Below are 21,380 nucleotides of genomic sequence, written 5' to 3'. Positions count from 1 at the left end.
ATAGTAGCATGCATGTATGTCCAAATTCACCAAATCGTATATAAGTACATGCAGTTTTTGTATACTAATTATACCTCAGTGAGGCCGGGAGGTTCAGTGCTTGATGTTTTCTCCACCTTCCTGTCAAAGTGGTTGTCAAAGTAGTATCAGTGGTAAGTGGTGATGTGCATATAATAGAAAATAGAAGTGAGAAATGGAATTTTGAATTTGAAAGGAGACAAGTAAATCAGTCATTTATTGTGAGTATCTGTTTTTCGTTCAGCCTTGATTGGAAAAGGAGGGTAAAGTGGGGCCTGCCAAAGGTTTAAGGGAGGACGGGAAGGCTGAGCATGGCTAACAAAAGCTTCAAGCCACTTTCTAGAGAAAAAGATCTGTTGATATTTGCTGGAATGTATCTGCCGCAGATAAGAAGCCAACTGTATCAGGAGGAAGAGTGCCATGGTTCTGAGCAGGAAAGAATGAGGAATGAAATCTCGGACCTAACAGAGGAACTTCATCAGAAGGAGATCACTATAGCAACTATCATGAAGAAAGCTGCCTTTCTGGAAAGACAGTTAAAAATGGAGTTAGAAATAAAAGAAAAAATGTTATCAAAACAGCAGGTATGCAAGCGGGCAGGACAGCACTTGTCCAGGTCACTGTCTTGCTCGGCTCTGATAGTAAGTCTTCATCATTGATTCATAAGCCGTTGCATTTCTTGCTATTGTTTCTGAGGCTAGCATCATTTGCGAAATAATGCAAAGTGTCATCAAAAAAGAACCGGGGAAAGAGTGACAGCACAAGATAATTGCATTAAATTCCGTCCTAACACTTTCTCGTGACCTGTATTTTGATCGCCTCCCACAGGATGCTCTAGTCAAAGATTTATTCTTGAATTTGTTTTCTATATCCCATTAGAATTTTTGTCTTAAAAAAAGGCCTCTATTCCAGCCTTTCATGGATACTTCCCACCCCCATGTACATATACGTGTATATGAGATATATATTTTTTAAGTTTATTTATTTATTTTGAGAGCGTGCATGAGCGGGGGAGGGACAGAGAGAGAAGGAGACAGAGAATCCCAAGCAGGCTCTGTGCTGTCAGTTCAGGGGCCAATGCGGGGCTCAGTCTCACAGTCCATAAGGTCATGACCTGAGCCGAAATCAAGAGTTGGACGCTAAACCAACTGAGCCACCCAGGCACCCCCCCGCCCATTTTATATATTTATTTGGTGGTTTTTTAAAAATAGATGTTGAAACATGAAAATTAGTCCATGTTTACCGAACATTGACTCAATGCACAGCATGGTTCATGGTAAAAAAACTGTAATTATAATGTTCTACTGTTAAAATACTGCAAGAACTTCAACGTCTTCCCTCCTTCCGTTTCCTTCCTTCCTTCCTTCCTTCCTTCCTTCCTTCCTTCCTTCCTTCCTTTCTTCCTTCCTTCCATTTTGTTTGAAATTCCTTCAACACTTTACTCATCATCAAATTGGTGATTAAAAAGTGTAAGGTTTACCTGCTTTTTTAAATCCCAAATCAGGAGGCTTTACGTGCACCATTCAATAACTTTCTGGGCATTTAAGGGTCACTTCATAAATAAGATGGTTATTTAAATCCTGTGTATCATAAAAACAAGAAGAGATTTGGCCTTTGTCCAATTATAAACCTTCAACTGATCAACTTGTACAATACACAGGAAAACAGCATAGATGGGATAGTGGCAGTGGTTGTACCTGATAGGAAAAGATATTTTACAGGTGTGAACAGTGACCTGGGTAACTGGATTATGGATGATTTTTTTTTTTAATGAAATTTTTAAAATTTAATCCAACTTAGTTAACATGTAGTGTAATAATGATTTCAGGAATAGAATTTAGTGATTCATCACTTACATATAACACCCAGTGCTCATCTCAGCAAGTGCCCTCCTTAATGCCCATTGCCCATTTAGCCCACCGCCCCAACACCCCACCAGCAACCCTTAGTTTGTTCTCTGTATTTAAGAGTCTCTTCATGGTTCATCTCCCTGTTTTTATCTTGTTTTTGCTTCCCTTCCCCTATGTCCATCTGTTTTGTTTCTTAAATTCCACATATGAGTGAAATCATATGACTCTGACTGACTTATTTTGCTTAGCATAACACACTCTAGTTCCATCCACATTGTTGCAAGTGGCAAGATTTCATTCTTTTTGATGGTCAAATAATATTCCATTGTATATATTTTTGTCCATTCGTCAATGGACATTTAGGCTCTTTCCGTAATTTGGCTATTGGCGATAGTGCTGCTATAAACATTGGGTTACATGTGCCCTTTCGAATCAGCACTCCTGTATCCTTTAGATAAATACCTAGTAGTGCAATCGCTGGGTCATAGGGTAGTTCTATTTTTAAGTTTTTGAGGAACCACACACTGTTTTCCAGAGTGGCTGCACCAGTTTGCATTCCCACCAGCAGTGCAGACGGGTCCCTCTTTCTCCACATCCTCACCAACATCTGTCGCCTAAGTTGTTAATTTTAACCATTTTGACGGGTGTGAGGTGGTATCTCATTGTGGTTTTGATTTGTATTTCCCTGATGATGAATGATGTTGAGCATCTTTTCATGTGTCTGTAGCCATCTGGATATCTTCTTTGGAAAAGTTTCTATTCCTGTCTTTTGCCCATTTCTTCACGGGAATATTTGTTTTTTGGATGTTGAGTTTGATAAGTTCTTTATAGATTTTGGATACTAACCCTTTATCTGATGTGTCATTGCAAATATCTTCTCCCATTCCATTGGTTGCCTTTTAGTTTTGCTGATTGTTTCCTTTGTCGTACAGAAGCTTTTTATTTTGATGAGGTCCCAATAGTTCATTTTTGCTTTTGTTTCCCTTGCCTCCAGAGACATGTCAAGTAAGAAGTTGCTGAGGCCAAGGTCAAAGAGGTTGTTGCCTGTTTTCTCCTTTAGGATTTTGATGGCTTCCTTTCTTACGTTTTAGGTCGTTCATCCATTTTGACTTTATTTTTGTGTTTGGTGTAAGAAAGTGGTCCAGGTTCATTTTCTTGCATGTTGCCGTCCAATTTTCCCGGCACCATTTGCTGAAGAGACTGTCTTTTGGTTATGGATGATTTTTATTTTCACCTTTATGTTTTTTGATATTTTTAGGTTTTTGTTAAGGAAAATATAGTTTGTAATCTACAAAAGTAAATCTTTTCAAGGGAAGTGTTTTATATAGAAATGAGGCCTATGTAAATAAAAGAGCAGATACTATTTCTGAGTACTGCTAAGTAGAAAAAATCAGGGAAAAATAAATAAATTAGACAAAATGAAGCGGCCACACAAAAAGAGAGCCGTTTGGCAGAAATATTAGAACAAAATTAAACATCAAAGTCATATTTGCATATTGTTAAAAATGAGGTAGTGAAGAATTCAATGGGCAGTGTTATTCGAGCATGTTTTAAATAGTGGTTTTTCTGGTAATAATTGGCATACAATAGAAAATAGAAGTGATACGGAATTTTGGTATGGGAAAGAACATCATTATTGTCAGTATCTGTTTTTAATTTAGCACTGGTCAGGAAAGGAGGGTAAAGTGGGGCTGCCAAAGAGAGACCTGAATGCAAATACCTGATTTGGAATGATCGTGCCTGAGAAGCGTTTCTCTTCACTGCACTTAGAAAATGTTTATGCGAATAAAATTAATTTTAATACAATTGTGAGCTTTTATTATGAATTTTACACTCTCTTTTTCCTACTGATCCCCTTCCAGGTCTCAGACATGAGATACAAAGCTGTCAGAACTGAAAACACACACCTGAAAGGGATGATGGGAGATTTGGACCCCGGACAGTACATGGTAATTAATAATGCTGAAACTATTCAGTAACTTGAACCGAGATACTACGTACTTGGTCAGGACTTGCCCAGACATTATTTGCTAAGCACGTCCCATGCGTCAGGCAGGCAGCAGTGGGGGCAGCAAATTATCTTGTACTTGGACTAAACTTACTTTTATCCTCAGGCTAGAACATTTGAATTTCTAGTTTTCTCCTCTGTTCTTTTCTTGGATTGGGCTACAGGCTGATCATTTCCTCAAACATGCCACTTCCTTGCTTTTTTTTGCTCTCACTGTGGCCTCTGAAATCCTCGTGGCCTGACTCATGTGTCAACCGTACCCTTGATGAAGCCGCCCCTAAAACTCCAGTGAGAATGAGTTGTGCCATCCACACTGGGTTTATATTTTGGTGGCGCTTGTTTTGTAGCCTGACACTTCCCCACTGGGTGGTGAACAGGGGCCACATTTTACTGGTTTGTACCACCAGCACCTCACAATGTCAGGGGTATAGTAGGGTTCAATGAATGTTGGTTGAATGAAAGGAAGGATGAAGAAATGAATGATTGAGGATTGACCTTGTGATTTTAACCAACGGCTCTACATTGCTTAATATAGCAGTTGAAGGTTGGTTTTTATATGTAAATATAAGAACTTTTATTTATTGAACTAATGAAATACTGTCGTTACTTGTTTGACATTTATTTGCTCGGAGAGAAAATTTTGAAATAAAATAATTTTTCTGCCACTGGGGGAATCGAGAGGATAAAAGATGAGTATGGTGATTGCTTCACCTGGCTTCAGTCTCCTGGACTGAACACAAGGAAGTTAGACTAGGGGTTCTCCATGATTCTAGATTTCTGTGATAGTAGGTACTTGTTCTCATAATAGTAAGTATCCTAACATCAAAGAGTTAGAGGCATTCCGCAAGCACTCTGCCTTCTTTGGCCCTGCTTACAGATTGTGTAATCAAAGGATAGACGGATACAAAGTGAAGTTACATGGTTTCCCAGTCTGTTACATAAAATCTGTGTGACGTCTGGCGTTTGTTCCTATAAACGCTCAACACACAAAAATTTGAACTGAGTCCTGCCCTCATGAAAATCTTTTTTTTTCCCCCTCTCACAAAATGGTCTTTGTGGTGGTTTTGTCGTGTTTTTTTTTTAAACTAAATGTTTTCAGGTATGAATTCTGCCTCATCACAGCCCACACTGAGCCTGCTTCACCCTGGTTTGTATAGGCGTTTGGTTTTGTTCACTTATTTGTTTTTGGCTTTTTCAAGAAATAAAACACATAAAGATCTGTAAAGAAGAAGCTAAGTATTCCACTGCTTTCCCCAATCCCAATTTGGAATCCAGAGATATCCAGTGCTAACAAGCTAGTATGTAGCATTCTATCACTTTTTCTCGCTCACACACACATATAGAAGGGAGGAGTTAAGTGTCCCTTTACAGAAACGAGTGTATAATATACACATTATTCTAAATTGCTTTTTGACTCTGTATCACCAACATCTGTATAAGACAGTAGAAAAACATCTTCTTTTTGTAATTTCTTAGGAAAATCAATATATACTCACGTAAAATATATATAATTTTTAGTAAATTGAATCATAACTTACATACTAGTGATTTTAGTGCAGTCTTTTGTTCTTGCTTCTCCCCTTTGCTCTGTTTCCCTACCCACCTCATAACCTCCTCCACCAGATAACACATGTTAACTGTTCAGTATGTATTGTTTTGTACTTTTCATGTATATTAATTCATATATATGTGTATGCGTGCATGTGAATATGTATACATACATGTATATAGTCATATAACTAATATCTATACATACATGTATATAGTCATATATTAACATTTATTATAAATTGGATTACATTATGCATACTTTTCTCCATCTTGTTTTTGTCCGCTCAGCAATATCTTTTGCGAATCGTTATAAATCAACTAGTTTAGGTCTATTTCATTTTGTATAATGGCTTCATAATATCCCATGATGTGAATGTATCAAAATTTATTCAACTATTTTTCGGGATCAATTCATTCGTCATTAATTCAACTCTGTTTCTAGATTTGTGCACAAATAAACAATACTGTAAAAAAAATCTTCATACATACATTTTTGAACAGCTTCCTAAGAAAAGAATTGCTGATTGAAAGAATATGTATGTTTTAGGGGTGTCTGGGTGGCTCAGTTGGTTAAGCGTCCGACTCTTGATTTCGGCTCAGGTCATGATCTCATGGCTTGTGGGATGGAGCCCCGTGTCTGGCTGCACACTGAAAGCACAGCGGAACCTGTTTGGGATTCTCTCTTCCTCTCTCTCTGCCCCCCCCCCCAACCCTGCAAACACCCTCTCTCTTTCTCTCTCTCCCTCAAAATAAATTTTAAAAACTTTAAAAAAAGGATATGTATGTTTTAATTTTAAAACATTTGTTGTCAAATCATATTTCTACTATCTCTGTATGTGCATACCTTTTATGTTCCTCCTTACCAGCAATAGGTGTTACTGCTTTTTAAAATTTTTGGCAGTCTGATGGGTGTAAAGTGATTTCTCAGTAGTACTTGAATTTCTCTTTCCCTGGATACTGTGAGTATATTTTTGTATGTTATTGGCAATGTACTATGAATTATATTCTTTGCTCATTTTTCTGTTGGGATGTCTTTTTCTTGTCAATTTATAACAGCAATTTCCTTAATTTATTGTTTGTGATTTTATTTATGATATCTTTTTGCCATACACAAAGTTTTAATGTTTGTTTATTTTTGAGGGAGAGTGAGAAGGAGACTCAGAATCCAAAGTAGGTTCCAGGCTCTGAGCTGTCAGCACAGAGCCCGACGCGGGGCTCGAACCCACAAGCCACGAGATCGTGACCTGAGCCGAAGTCAGACGCTTAAGTGACTGAGCCACCCAGGCACCCCTACCATACACAAAGTTTTAAACCTTCATTTGTCAAAAACGTGTATCTTTTTGTTTACAGCTTCTGAATTTTCTTCCTAGAATAACAAGGTTTTTCCAACTTCTAGACAGTATACGTTGTTAGAATGTCTTCAAAGATTTGTGTCTTTTTCCATCTAAGCTTTTAATCCATTTGAATTACAATTTTACATGTGATATAAAACAAGAACCCAATTTAAATTTTTATATGAAGGTTAAGGTCAATTTATCCCGTTTCTCCAGATAATTTCCTGTTGGGTTTTATTTGGAATCAAAATAAGTTTACATATTACTTTGAAAGAACTGGCACTTTCATGATAGTAAATTTTCTCATCCAAGGATATGACATCGTTTTCCATTTCTTCATATCTCAGTTTATGCTCTTCAATAAGACCTTACAATATTCTTTCTTTAGGTTCTGTGCCTTTCTTTTAAAATTATGCTCAGGTATTTTATAATTCTTGTCACAGTTGTAAGTGAAGTATTTTCCTTTTTCCATATCTAAGAACTTATTTCCAATATAGTAAAAAAAACCAAATTGTCTTTAAATTCTAGTAGGCATTTACTAGAGGTTCTTAGGGATATTTGAGATATACTATCATTTCAACAAAAATAGATAGTTTTACCTCTTTTTTTCTACTGTTCATATCAGTTATTTTTGTCATACTGCATTTGCTAAAACCCTCAAGGGAATATTAAATAATAAGAGTGATTGCTGAGAAAACTGTCTAATTTCTGATTCTAGATGAAATTGTTTTAGAGTTTTACTGTTTAGAATAATTATTGTTCTTGGGCTATGGTCTTATATCTTTTTATTCCTAGTTTACTTAGAGTTTTTAAGATTTGCTGCCAGCTTTTATCAAATAGCTTTTCAGCATTTATGACATCATGTGGTTTTGTCTATAATTTGTTGATGTATGATAGAGTATGGTTGACAGATTTCCTGATCTTGACCCATCTTTGAATTTGGGGAATGAACCTTCTTGGTCGTTGTATTCATTTGCTGGGCCTGTCATAACAAAGTACCACAAACTGGGTGACTTAAAACAATAGAAACTTATTGTCATATAGTTCTGGAAGTAGAAATCCAAGATCAAGGTGTTACCAGGGCCATACTCCCTCTGAAACCTGTGGAGGAGGGTTCTTCCTTATCTCTTTATAGCTTCTAGTGATTTGCCAGCAATCTGTGGCAATCCTTGGATTATACATGCATCGTCCTATCTTCACATGGCGCCCTGCCTGTGTCTCTGTCTTCACGGCCAACTTTCAGTTTCTTCGTGTGGTCTTCCCTCCATGGGTGTCTGTCTCTGTATCCAAATTTCCCCTTTTTGCAGAATACCTGTCATGTTGGATTAGGTCCTACCCTAGTGACCTCATCTTTACTTTATTACCTATGTAAAGGTCCTTTTTCCAAGTAAGGCCACATCCTGAGATATAGGAGTTAGGATTTCAGCATACCTTTTGTGGGGGGAGGGGAAGAGAAAATTCAACCCATAACAGTCATACTCTAACAATTTCAACATATTCCTGGGTTCTATGTGACAATATTTTATTTAGGAAATTATGACCTGCGGGGGTGCCTGGGTGGCTCAGTCAACTGGTTAAGTGTCTGACTCTTGGTTTTGGCACAGGTCATGATCTCACGGTTTATGGAATCGAGCCCCACGTCGGGCTCTGTGCTGACAGTGCAAAGCCTGCTTGCGATTCTCTCTCTCCTTCTATCTCTGCCCTTCCCTGCTCTCATGCTCTCGCTGTCTCTCAAAATAAATAAATAAACATTTAAAAATAGAAATTATGACCTGTGTATATAAATGGGATTTATACACAGTTCTTTCTACTTGTTTTAAAGTTATGCTGGCTTTATAACAAAAATTGGGAGTATTCATCTTTATGAGTTATCTAGAATAGTTTAAATAATATTGGAATTATCCATTCTTTAAAGGTTAAAAAGAGCTTAGCTGTGAAACCATCTGGACATTGAAGTTTCAGTGAAGTATATTTACAATTACCTTTCCATTCTCTTTTAGCATACTTGGTATATTCAGATTTCACTTCTTCTTAGGTTGCTTTGATTATTTGTATTTTTCTAGGAAATTTTTACACAATCCAAATTGTTTCCTTGTTACCAAAGGTAGTAATATCCTATAATTCGTTTTGTCTTTTCTATAGTCTATGTTCATGTTTCCTTTCTTATTCCTAAACTTGTATAGTTAAGCTCTCTGTCCTTCTTTTTTAAAGCCTGGCACACAAGGGGATTATGTATTTTTTTAGTATTTAAAAGTGTTGGCTTTTGGATTTATTATTTCATCTATTTGTTCTAATTTCATTATGTTTAGCTTTTATCGATTTCCTCCTCCCAATTTGTTTTATTTTGTTGCTCTTTGTATTTCTTAATATAAACACTGAATTTCTTAATTTTATATGTTTTTGATTGTGAAGCCTTTTAAAGCTGTATGTGTTCTTTTGGCTATAACTTTGCTGCATCCCATCAATTGCCATGAAATACTCTCTTACGTTTCTTCCCAAACGTACTCTCACAGTCACAGAGTAGAGTGGGTTTGGTCTCTGAGATCAGGGAGACCAGGCAAAATTGTCAGCCAAGACCTGCCCAGGATAAGTGGCCCTACTTGGCTCTGGGGAGGGAAAGATTCCTCACCAGCTCTCCCTGACAGGAGTCCCACACACCTGGCTCAGGAGTGAAGGGTTAGAAATAAATATGGGGGAAAAAATAGTTACAGAGAGGGAGGGAGGCAAACCGGAAGAGACTCTTAAATACAGAGAACAAACTGAGGGTGGATGGGGGGGTGGGAGGGAGGGGAAAGTGGGTGATGGGCATTGAGGGGCACCTGTTGGGATGAGCACTGGGTGTTGTATGGAAGCCAATTTGACAATAAATTATATTAAAAAAATAAATAAATATGGGACAGGGAGATGCAACAGGATGCCAACAACTTCCAAGGCTCCCTCGCTCCTCATGAGAATATTAGAAAATGTTTGTCCCACAGGGAAACTAGCACTCGTGTTTCAAGTCAATGAGCCAGTTTCAACTTAGTTTCTTAAAACTTAACCTTTTTCCCAGGTTTATCAAGGTGTAATTGACAAATAAATTCGTATATACTTAAATTGTACAATGTGATTGCATGTGTATATACATTGTGAGATGATTATGACAATCAAGTTAATTAACACATACATCTTCATATAGTTGTGTGTGTGTGTGTGTGTGTGTGTGTGTACGTGTGGTGACAATGCTTAATATCTATCCTTTTAGCAAATTCTAGGTGTATAGTACAGTATTATTAGCTATAGTCATCATGCTGAATAGTAGATCCCCAGAACCTAGTCATCTTATAAATGAACCTAGTCATCTTTGACTCAACATCTGGCCTTTTCCCCTACCCCTCAGCCCCTGGCAACTGTCATCCTCCTGTCTACTTCTATGAATTTGGCTTTTTTTTTAATTGAAGTATAGGTGACATCCAATGTTATATTAGTTTCCGGTGTGCAACGTAGTGACTTGGCAATTCTGTACACTATGCAGTGCTCACCATGATAAGTATAGTTACCACCTGTCACCATACAAAGTTATTACAATATGATTTTGTTTTTTAATTCCACGTTTAAGTGAGATAATGCAGTATTTGTCTTTCTCTGGTTTATGTCACTTAGCATAATGTCATCCGGTTTCATCCATGTTGATGCAGATGGCAGGATTTCCTTCTTTTTTATGGCTGAATAATATTCCATTGTGTATGTATATAAGTATATATACACAAATAACACATTTTCTCTATCCACTCATCCATACCTTGGCTATTGTGAATAATGCTGCAATAACATGGGAATGCAGATGGTTCTTCTAAATACTGATTTCATTTCCATTAGATATATACCCAGAAGTGGGATTGGTGATCATATGGTAGTTCTATCTTTGTTTTTTTGAGGAACTTCCATACTGTTTTCCATAATGATGGTGCAAGATTACATTCCCACCAACAGTGTACAAGAGTTCCCTTTCCTCCACATCTTCACCAACACTTGTTATATTTTGCCTTTTTGTTAATAGCTATCCTACCAGGTATGAGGTGATGCCTCATTGTGGTTTTGACTTGCGTTTCCATGATGATTAGCGATGTCGATCACCTTTTCACATAACTTCTTATTCTTGGCCGCTTATGGGTCTTCTTTGGAAAACTGTATATTCAGATCCTTTGTACATTTTTTAATTGCATTATTTGTTTGTGGGTTTTATTTTGTTTGTTTTGCTACTGAGTTGTATGAGTTTCTTATATATTTTGGAAATTAAACCCTTATCAGATATACGGTTTACAAATATTTTCTCCCATGAAGTTGCCTCTTCACTCTATGATTGTTTCCTTTGCTGTGCAATAAGCTTTTTTTTAGTTTTATATAGGGCCACTTGTCTATTCTTGCTTTTGTTGCCTGTGCTTTTTGGTGTCAAATACAACAAATCATTGCCGGAACCAATATCAAATATCTGTCTCCCCTCTGTTTTCTTCTAGGAGTTTTACAGTTGCAGGTCTTATATTTAAGTATTTAATCCACTTCCAGTTATTTTTTTTGTGAGTGGTATAAAATAGAGGTCCAGTGTCATTCTTTTGCATGTGAATATCCAGTTTTCCCAATATTTATTGAAGACACTATCCTTTCCCCACTGTGTGTCCTTGGTGCTTTTATTAAAGATCAGTTGACCGTATGTGTGTGGGTTACTTTCTGAGCTCTTTGTTCTGTTCCCTATCTATACCATGCCACAATCACTACGGAATGTTTCCATTCATTCCATACATATTTACTGAATACCTACTATGTATCTGACAGTATGCCAAGATTGTGAATAAGTCAGACTAGATCCTTGAACTTAGGAAACTTAATATTAGTACAAGGAGACCAATTATTAGTAGATATGGACAATTAACTGGATACTTATGCTAAAGAGTAATAGGAAAGCTCAGAATTCAGGGGCACTGATAGGGATTACTTAACCCTGTCGTGGGAGTAATAAAAGGCATCTGGGGAGCAGTCAGCCATACAGATTAGTGGGAAAGAGTCACGCTGAAAGAATAGAATGTACAAAGACCAGAGATGAGGGAGAGTCAGGGAAAATTGGAGAACTGTATAATAACAAAGATCTGCAATGTATTGGGTATTTACTCCATGCCTTATAATCTGCTGGACGCTTTACATACATAGTGCCTCCATCCTTATAACAAGTATGTGGTGGTTGGGTATGACGATATCATTTCACAGAAAAAGGAATGGAATCTTTATGTTTTTAAGTAACTTGCCCAAGATCATGTAGCTTGTAAGTTGGTTTGGATAACTCCAAATGCATAATACTGCTATAATATCCTATGGTTCTCTCTGTTTCTTCTGCTTTATTCATTGGCTCCTCCCCCTACTGTTCCTGCCTCTCCTCATTCCCCCAGTTTTGCTGTTGGCTCTTGCGCCTCTGGCTCCATGCTTTCCCTTAAAGCATAGGTCCGTCAACCACTCCAAGTTACCTCCTCTGGATTACCTCGTGGCTTCTAAGCTCTCCCCTTCTTATCCCAGACACAACCTTTCCTTGTGTTCTTCTTCCTATCAAGAACATGTGCTCAATTTCCAATAGGAGGTTAGAACTCTTTATATTCCATGGCTTCCTTAATCTGGCTCTCCCACTTTGTGTCCCTTATAGTGACCTACAACAAACCCTCTGCTAGAGCTAGACCTGTCTCAGTCTCATCTGCGTATGTGATGGTCACTTCTCATGCTCTTTCTTGCTTCCGGGCTTTCGCACATGCTTTCCTTCTACCTAAAAACTCCCTTTTCCCACTTCACATAGTTATGCCCTGTTAATGTTTTAGATAACTCAGCATAAATTTTACATGCTATACAAAATCTTCTTTGATTTTCCTCTGCTCTGCTAAGTGTCCCTCCTAGAAACCACCATAACATCCTTTATTTAACACCCATCATAGTACAGGGTTAAAATTACCTGTTTCTTGTCAGCTTCCCATCCCCTTACCAGTAGGCCCATTGATGGCAGTTACCGTCCTAGTTTACCATTATATCCAAGCACTTAGTACAGTGCCTGAACATAGGAGGCAGTGAAAAAATATTTTGTTAGATGAGTGAATGAACAAATGAATGAGTGAGTGAGTGAACAAATGAATGAATGAATGAATGAATGAATCCTTTATATATCCTCCACCTGAATGCTTTTCCTTAGCACTGAGTTTTGGATTGTCTTCCTTTATTTTTTTAACTGTTTAGTGTATGTATGTTTTGTCTCATCAGTCGTAGACTTCTTGATGGGAGAAGTGGACTATATTTTATACTTCTTCATAGAGGGTTTGGTATAGGATAGGGCTCGATGAATACTTGTGGATTTATGGGTCTCACCTGTAGTGTAAGAGGCATGAGTGAACTTTCATGGGAATTATTGCTCACATCATGAGAGATTGCCAGAGGGTTGTTTTATCTCACCTTCTGCATGATCTCAGTTGCCATTCATTGATTCAGAAACATTTGAGTTTATACTTGGTGCAGCATAATTTAATATATAATTATACTTTATCTATATTATTCACTACTTTTTCATACATGTTAATTTAGTCTACTCGGTTTCATTGTATTTTCCATGAGAGCAGGGTCACTTTTTTGTACTTGATTACCTCTGTGGCACTTAGCACATATATATACAACATGTGTTTGTTTAAAGAGTGGTTAATTGGATGGATATCATAAAATGGAGTGCCATTGATGTGTGGCCTTCCGTGTGATGCCTTATCAAAATAGTATTTAATCACATATGCTTTATGTTGAATTGTAATTCATATAGAAAGTTGACTTTATCATTGTTCTCTCTTTTTTTGTATGTGAAGATTTATAATTGACTTTGATAACTGAAATAGTCAAGCCACTCCCCAAAGAGAAAAATCTCAAGTGCCTATTGAATTTAAAAAAAAAAAAAAAGAGCAAATATAATTCTTTGTTCTTTAAGAGTGTATGATCTGGGGCGCCTAGGTGGCTCAGTCAGTTTTAAGCATCTGACTTCGGCTCAGGTCATGATCTCGTGGTTTGTGAGTTCGAGCCCTGCGTCGGGCTTTGTGCTGACAGCTCAGGGCCTGGAGCCTGCTTCAGATTCTGTGTCTCCCTCTCCCTCTGCCCACCCCTGCTCTCTCTCTCTCTCTCTCTCTCTCAAAAATAAATAAACGTTAAAAAGAATTTTTTAAAAAGTATACAATCTATTATGTCACTTGATGTAGCACTCATTAGTTTAAAGATTTCATACTAAAGAAAACTCCTATCTGTTATGTGTTCAAATCCCACAATTAGATAGTTAATTCTTTCTGAAATAATTGTAATGGACAAATAAACATGGAATTAAAGGATTGGTGCTGAATTTTTACCCCAGGCAGTAAGAAACAAACTATTTACATCATTATTTTAGGGCTTCTAAAATACGTGGTGTTTGGATAATATTCGAATAACAATTATCTTTTTCCTTTCCAGACAAGTGAAATCACTGACATTAAGGTAGGTCATTTCTAAATAACTAGAACTTTGGCAATTTTTCCACTTGACTAACTGTGAAGCGCCCTGTTTATCACACTTAGGGAAAGAAAGTTTAAACAAGGCCCTCACCCAGTGGTAGGGGCCTGCCCTCAGTCAGTAGCTGTCCCCTGCTCCCAGCTATGGCAGCTCCCCTTTCCCTCCACTGAGTCTGTGAAGGAGCTGCCCGCCTGGTTGGTAACTCTTCCTCGGGTCTCAGAGAGATGCTTTTAAAACTGTAACAGAAGTGGCTCTGAGAAAGACGTTTCCCTTGGATTTGTGCAAAAACAGTTAGTTACTCAGAGAAAAGTATGAGGTGTTTACCTGTATTTCCCTGGGTAGCTAATGAGAAATCAAGTTTTTCATGACAGTTTTTTTTGTGATTCCATATTTACTTAGGCCCGTGAGTATATTTATTAAATTTTCCTGCATCTAAGAAACGTGCCGTAAAATCAGATTTCATCAGAATTCAGAATTGGTGGTAATTTTTAAGACTCATTTGCTCATCTGCCCTTCACCATCCGTGAAGTTGGCCAAATAAAATAATAGCATAAAAAATTACTACCCTCTGGGGCGCCTGGGTGGCGCAGTCGGTTAAGCGTCCGACTTCAGCCAGGTCACGATCTCACGGTCTGTGAGTTCGAGCCCCGCGTCAGGCTCTGGGCTGACGGCTCAGAGCCTGGAGCCTGTTTCCGATTCTGTGTCTCCCTCTCTCTCTGCCCCTCCCCCGTTCATGCTCTGTCTCTCTCTGTCCCAAAAATAAATAAACGTTGAAAAAAAAAAAATTACTACCCTCACAACAATCTAAAACATCCATTTATGTATTAAAAATTAATATACTAACCATAAACCAAAAACATGGATAAAGCCTGTCCTTCTGTAGAAGTACTTTGTTAGCCTATTATTGTTGAACGTACGTGAATTTAAAAGAAAAGGTGTGGGGCGCCTGGGTGGCTCAGTCGGTTAAGCCGTCCGACTTCGGCTCAGGTCGCGATCTCGCGGTCCGCGAGTTCGAGCCCCGCGTCGGGCTCTGAGTTGATGGCTCAGAGCCTGGAGCCTGCTTCCGATTCTGTGTTTCCCTCTCTCTCTGCCCCTCCCCCGTTCATGCTCTGTCTCTCTCTGTCTCAAAAATAAACGTTAAAAAAAAAAAAATTAAAAAAAAAAAAAAGAAAAGGTGTAACATAAAATACTGTTCTTCAGACACTGCAGTAATTTAACTGGCTTCATGCTGGCATGCCAGAGTAAGTAAGTACTAGGAAGTTTTGCCATTTCGAGAATGAAGCAATGGATTAAAACTACAAAACCCTAAAATTTGAGGGAAGAAAATTTTAGCTAACAGGCCTATCAAATAACCCATCAGCAATACAGAGGTAGAATTTAATCACTGCCTATTTTCACACGATAACCCATCTAGTGAAGGATATAGTCCTGACATTACTAGAAAAGCCTTTAAGAAAAACATGAAATGAGAGAGCCCAAAAATGTTGTCGTCAAGGAAAATGGAATATGCTTTTAAATGTAAATTATGCAAATACATTACCTATGTAATTTTTTCAGGTCATGCTCACAACACTTATTTAATTATGATGCATTTAGAAAATTATAGAGCCTTTTAAAAAATTATTACTATCATTCTTAATTACTTTAAACCAACATTGGGCCAAAAAGAATCACAGACGAAATCTAAATTTATAGAAAAGGCTTGAATAAAATTATAACCGAGCAGCAGACCATCAAGAATTACATATTTAGGGGCGCCTGGGTGGCGCAGTCGGTTAAGCGTCCGACTTCAGCCAGGTCACGATCTCGCGGTCCGGGAGTTCGAGCCCTGCGTCGGGCTCTGGGCTGATGGCTCAGAGCCTGGAGCCTGTTTCCGATTCTGTGTCTCCCTCTCTCTCTGCCCCTCCCCCGTTCATGCTCTGTCTCTCTCTGTCCCCAAAATAAATAAACGTTGGAAAAAAAAAAAAATTTAAAAAAAAAAAAAAAAAAGAATTACATATTTTGATGAATAGATTTTTTTAGAGTAAAACTTTCAATCCTTCATGAACTTTCTCTACCAGAGCTGTTCATATGAATACTTATCTTAGGAAGGGCAAAATTTTATGAGATGGCCTCCTTTATATTTATTATAAATCTACTCTAATTTTAAAGATTTTTTTAATTTATTTATTTATTTATTTATTTATTTTTGAAGGAGAGAGAGAGACAGAGCATGAGCAGGGGAGGAACAGAGAGAGAGGGAGACACAGAATTCGAAGCAGGCTCTAGGCTCTAAGCTGTCAGCACAGAGCCCGATGCGGGGCTCAAACCCACAAAGTGTGAGATCATGACCTGAGCCAAAGTCGGACGTTTAACCGACCGAGCCACCCAGGCGCCCCAATCTACTCTAATTTTAGAATAAACAATCCTTTCTCTTGGAAAGCATGCTACAGATTACTCTTTTATCTGCACTGATGTATCTCAACGAGCAAACGTGAAGACCTACAAAAGGCAAGGGCCTAACAAGCAGAGACATACCTTTAATGAGCCTTCTATTCCAAAGGGCACCTTGGTCAATAGCTGTATAAACACATAACCCTTTCTGTGTTGTTCTGGGGCAATTTGGCCTCCTGAAGAATTTTCTTTCAAAAGTGGGACCTACCTTTCTAACGATTCATGAACTTCTATAACACATTAGGCAGTAAACAGAAAATGTAGTAAGCAGGCTTGGCCTTTGAAAGCAAAAATTAAAACAAATAGGTAAACCTTTTTAATACCTAATATGTACACATTTCTATACTTATCAATCCTGATACTAATATGATATATATTATGTGAATAATATAAGACATGCAGTTAGTAAAAATAAAAATAATGACTTTATGGGATGCCTAGTCCATGAAGTGGCCTCCATGCCAAAACCTTACATTTAGAAACTTCAAAATAAAATTTCTAAGACATATTCATCTATAGTTTTATGGGCTTATAACCATAGAAATTCGGAGCTTCAAAGATGATACTTTATCCATGTCATACTTTTTGTGCTAAAATATTACCCTCTGACAACAGAGAACTCTTGTTGTATCAGCAACTACATGACCCACAGATATCTAAATCACAGGACTAGAAAGGACCATGTAGTCATTTAAAGCATTTTCATGAGTTTTTGTGTGAGACTATGTCCTGTTTTTTTAAACTGTGAGAAGAAAAGTGTAGACTCTCCATAAAATTTCTTACAGCATTTAATTCAAAACTCATCAGAAATCTTTGTTCTTGCTTTGTAAACCGCTCATTTTGTGATCTGAACATGTTTCATATCCCCTCCTTAGGACACATTAAGATTAGGTGGTGCATACCAGATAGTAAAACTACATCATGAAGCCGCATTCCTGAAGACTAGTACTGCCACAATTTCAACTGTTAGATCTTTGCTCTCAAATGGTCCAGAATCAGACTCCAGTCTGTATGGATTTAGTAGATAATTATTCATCACCCAACAGTGGGGAATCGATATGTGATTTTCTATAATGACATATATTATTGTAATCAGAGCAAAAAAATCTTCCAAAATTGAAATGTGTATTAATTCTGGTTCTGTTATTAGTGCTGGAAGGCATACCCTGTAGACACGAAAACCCTTAAATCCAGCCAGTCTGTTCTAGAGAGAGAGAACGCTAGTGCAGAAGTGAACACGGACAGTGGTGGATGCATTGCTCTCGTTGTGAAGCGTTCGGTGGCAGCTGTCACTGAGTGTCCGTGTTGTGAGGAGATGAGGGCAGGAGAGGGCTTCAGGAGGCACACAAAGGTAGAGCCATGTCCCTGGACTCAGATGAAGGGGCCTTACGACAGCCATGTCTAAGTGCACAGAAAATACGCATTCCCTTATAAGGAACAGTTTTTTCAGTGATGGTTTTTTCATTCTCTAGAGTTTGGACTTCACTAACAGGGAACATTCGAGGCATACGTCTATTAACAAACTGGAACACGAGAATGAAAGGCTCCGAAATGATCTTGCAAAACTTCGCTCCAATGGCAAATCAGCATGGGCCAATCAAAATACCTATGAAGAAATGGGACGGTACACCTATCAAAACCAAATGAAAATGGAAAAAAATGAAGATAGGTATGTTAGCTCCATTGTATAAGGACACAACTGTATAAACATTTAATAGAGACATTTATTTTTAAACAACTCAACGGAGAACTTTTATATACTTTCTCTTCAATTGTTAACATTTTATTTTGTAGTGATAATACAGTAGTATAGATATATTGTTTTATATTAAATTCTGTGCTGTCAATAGCTTTCGAAATACAACAGTGAAATGGTAGCGTTACAGTGAATTCTACTCACTTCAAACCCTCCTAGAAGCCGATGTGGCACACAAAGTATACAAAGAAGTAATCTTATTTTTTTATGTCATAAGAATAGAAAAACTAGATTTTAATATGTTACGTATATTGTTCAAACAGAATAGAAAATAGGTCACTTCTGACTTTCAAAATATACGCTTTATATTGACAACTCCAGCAGTAGCGACAAACTGTTGGTCCCTTCGTAGGAAAGGAATTGGAGGGTGGGTAAGAGGTTTTCTCTGAGCGAAGAGAAGCATGTGGAAAATTAGTATCTGCTCTCCACAGGATCCCCTTTTAAAGTGCCTTAGTTCAAAATTTAAGTACATACGTCAACCATAAAATTAGACTAATTTATTCCACTTTAATAAAATGCTTACAGAATCAAAACTGTCCTTGGCGGCTTTCCACTGTTTTTCCAAACCTGGGAAATTCTCAGCAAAATAAACAAGTTTCTTTTCTCCAGGATATCTTAGAGTCATTACCAAGCTCTTGTGCATTGTGAGTTTCAGGAAGGGGTGTGGCATGCAACATTCCCCGAACTTCTTTAACATCAGATTTGTTAACATTTCATGGTGCCAAGAAACGGTGAATTGATAGGACGTAACTTCGATCCAACTTTTGCTCAAAAACTCATCACACTTAGCACGAAAACCTTACCTACTGTTTGCATATAACATAATATTTACAACCTTGGGAAACGTACTTAAACTTTGTAAGCCTCAATTTCCCATCTGATAAATAGAGATAATAAGTATAAGGGGTTTTTGTGTGTGTGAGAATTACAGAAGAAAATACAGTTCCCTATAAAACATATATTTCCACAAAGTTTAGCCATTATTGATATTATTATTACTAATAAAATTGTTAGCATTTATAACAGTATGAATACTTCTGCAACAACTCACAGTGCCAAAAAGTAGCTTTGGGTGGCCAAACAAATGGCTGAATCTGACATTCCCTCAGCCACAGTCCTGTGAGAAGGGGCGATGCCGGCCTATCTTTGTAACTAAGCACGCCCCATCTAAAGGGGGATAAATCCATAAATCCATGGGACATAGCAAAAAATATGTCTGTTCAACATTCTTGTGGACGTAGTGCAGCTCTCTCCTACTTGCATCCCCTCAACGCTGCACGTATTAGAGGCTGTATCCTAATCCGATGCAAGAAATAGCAACCATTCAAAAGTGCTCAATTAATAACCTTTTTTCAAGACGTTCAGGAAGGAAATGAGGGCAGACTGGCTGCTATCCTAGAAACTAAGCACTGGGGGTGGGTTGCTGGCAGGGGGCGGTGGGGGGAGGGGATGCAGGGAGGTGGGGGAGAGGCAGGGGGCGGGTGGTGCCGTCTGGGTGCAGGTGGCAGAGTACAAACAGGGTGTGGGGGCGGATGTAACAGTCCGCTGAGGCCTAGCCACGGGCCGGTTCTGTGGTGCCCGTGCCCGGGTGTTCCGGCCTCTATAACTGAAAACCTGTCTCCAGAAGAGGTCTCATCTTGATTGTGGTATAGAAATATTTTTTCTGATATAGAACATACCCTTTTCAAAATGCTTCCCTACTCCACAGACTCATGTCTCCGTGGGTCAAATCACGACCCCACGCATTTGGTTCTTTTATTGTAAGAGAAAAGCAGGCCCCTAAAGCTGTTAGGGCCTTCCTGTGCACGTTAGTACTGGTCTGTATCGAGCACCCATTAGGCGCAGAACGTTGTTTCCTATTCTTGCTTGTTGGGAACAACTTTGAAAGCCTTGGATGAAGGTACCAGGTGCCGTCATTTAGAAGACAGTTCTTCCGCCTTTTATTATTTTTAAAAAGTAATTTTATTGTTTGGGTTGCCCCCTTTTTTCTTTGCTGGGCAGTACAGAATGTGTTAAAAGTGCCTAACAAAAACAAGACAGTAGGGGACGCAGAAAGCAACACAAGAGGTAAAATGCTCAGCAGGAGATGATCTTAATAAGCAGTCAGGACTACTCTTCGTGCCGCAGAGCCGCGTGTCCTGCCAGCCTCATCTGTTGAGAGTTTCATTAAATTTGTTTTAATGCCTTGCCTGATTTCAGTGTTCTCCAGTGACCTGATTTTTAAGAGAAACAGCATTTCAAATGTTCTGAATAAATTATTATCATGTAGAACCCAGTATGGGGAAAGCGTTGTTGAGTTGCAAGGACCCTGAACCCAGCAGTAGAGAGCTGTAAAATACATGTCTATTAATTTTAGCAAGTGAAAATGAAATGTTCCTTCTTTCCCTCACAGCACAGCTCAGTGAAGCCTAGATATATTTGTTAGGCATAAACATCATGGGAAAATACTGAGTCATATTTACATAGTGCTGGCTAATGTCACAAGGTCTTATCAAACTATTTTAGAAAGGAAAAAGCTTTTAGGCAAACGTATATGAAGATGATGTTCCACAAAATGTTTAAGCCAATTTTTTAGGCACTTCCTCCTTTTAGCTGAGGAAGATTTGCATAATACATCTTTAAATAATCTTTTGTCTGCTTGGAAGTAACCCAATTTTTGTTGTTGTTTTTCATTCCTATTAGAAGTAATAGGAAGTTCTTCATGCTCATCCACTTGAAAATGTGAAGCATTTTGGGATATTCTAACAGATTTGCTTTCCGATAAGAAAGTTATTCAGCACTTAAAGAAATTATGAATAAGATGCAATTTAATTTGGTGAGGATGTATTGAATTTTTAACATTTTTTTAAAAATTTTATTTATTTGGGGGCACCTGAGTGGCTCAGTCGGTTGAGTGTCTGACT

At 38.1% G+C, this 21,380-nt stretch overlaps 1 protein-coding gene across 4 annotated transcripts in view; it reads left to right on the top strand.

Moving 5' to 3' along the window:
* DEUP1 (deuterosome assembly protein 1) overlaps window positions 1–21,380 on the top strand; it is an 86,029-nt gene that overhangs the window by 45,279 nt on the left and 19,370 nt on the right. For all 4 annotated transcript variants that reach the window (XM_030333426.1, XM_030333425.1, XM_030333424.1 and 1 more), the window contains 4 exons: window positions 405–602; window positions 3,731–3,817; window positions 14,250–14,273; window positions 18,194–18,390. In XM_030333426.1, the coding sequence (XP_030189286.1) occupies window positions 405–602; window positions 3,731–3,817; window positions 14,250–14,273; window positions 18,194–18,390 (506 nt within the window). The remainder of the gene's footprint in view (window positions 1–404; window positions 603–3,730; window positions 3,818–14,249; window positions 14,274–18,193; window positions 18,391–21,380) is intronic.

This window comes from Lynx canadensis, chromosome D1 (genome assembly GCF_007474595.2).
Source record: "Lynx canadensis isolate LIC74 chromosome D1, mLynCan4.pri.v2, whole genome shotgun sequence".
Taxonomy (NCBI): domain Eukaryota; kingdom Metazoa; phylum Chordata; class Mammalia; order Carnivora; family Felidae; genus Lynx; species Lynx canadensis.
This window is presented reverse-complemented; position numbering and strand designations above follow the sequence as displayed.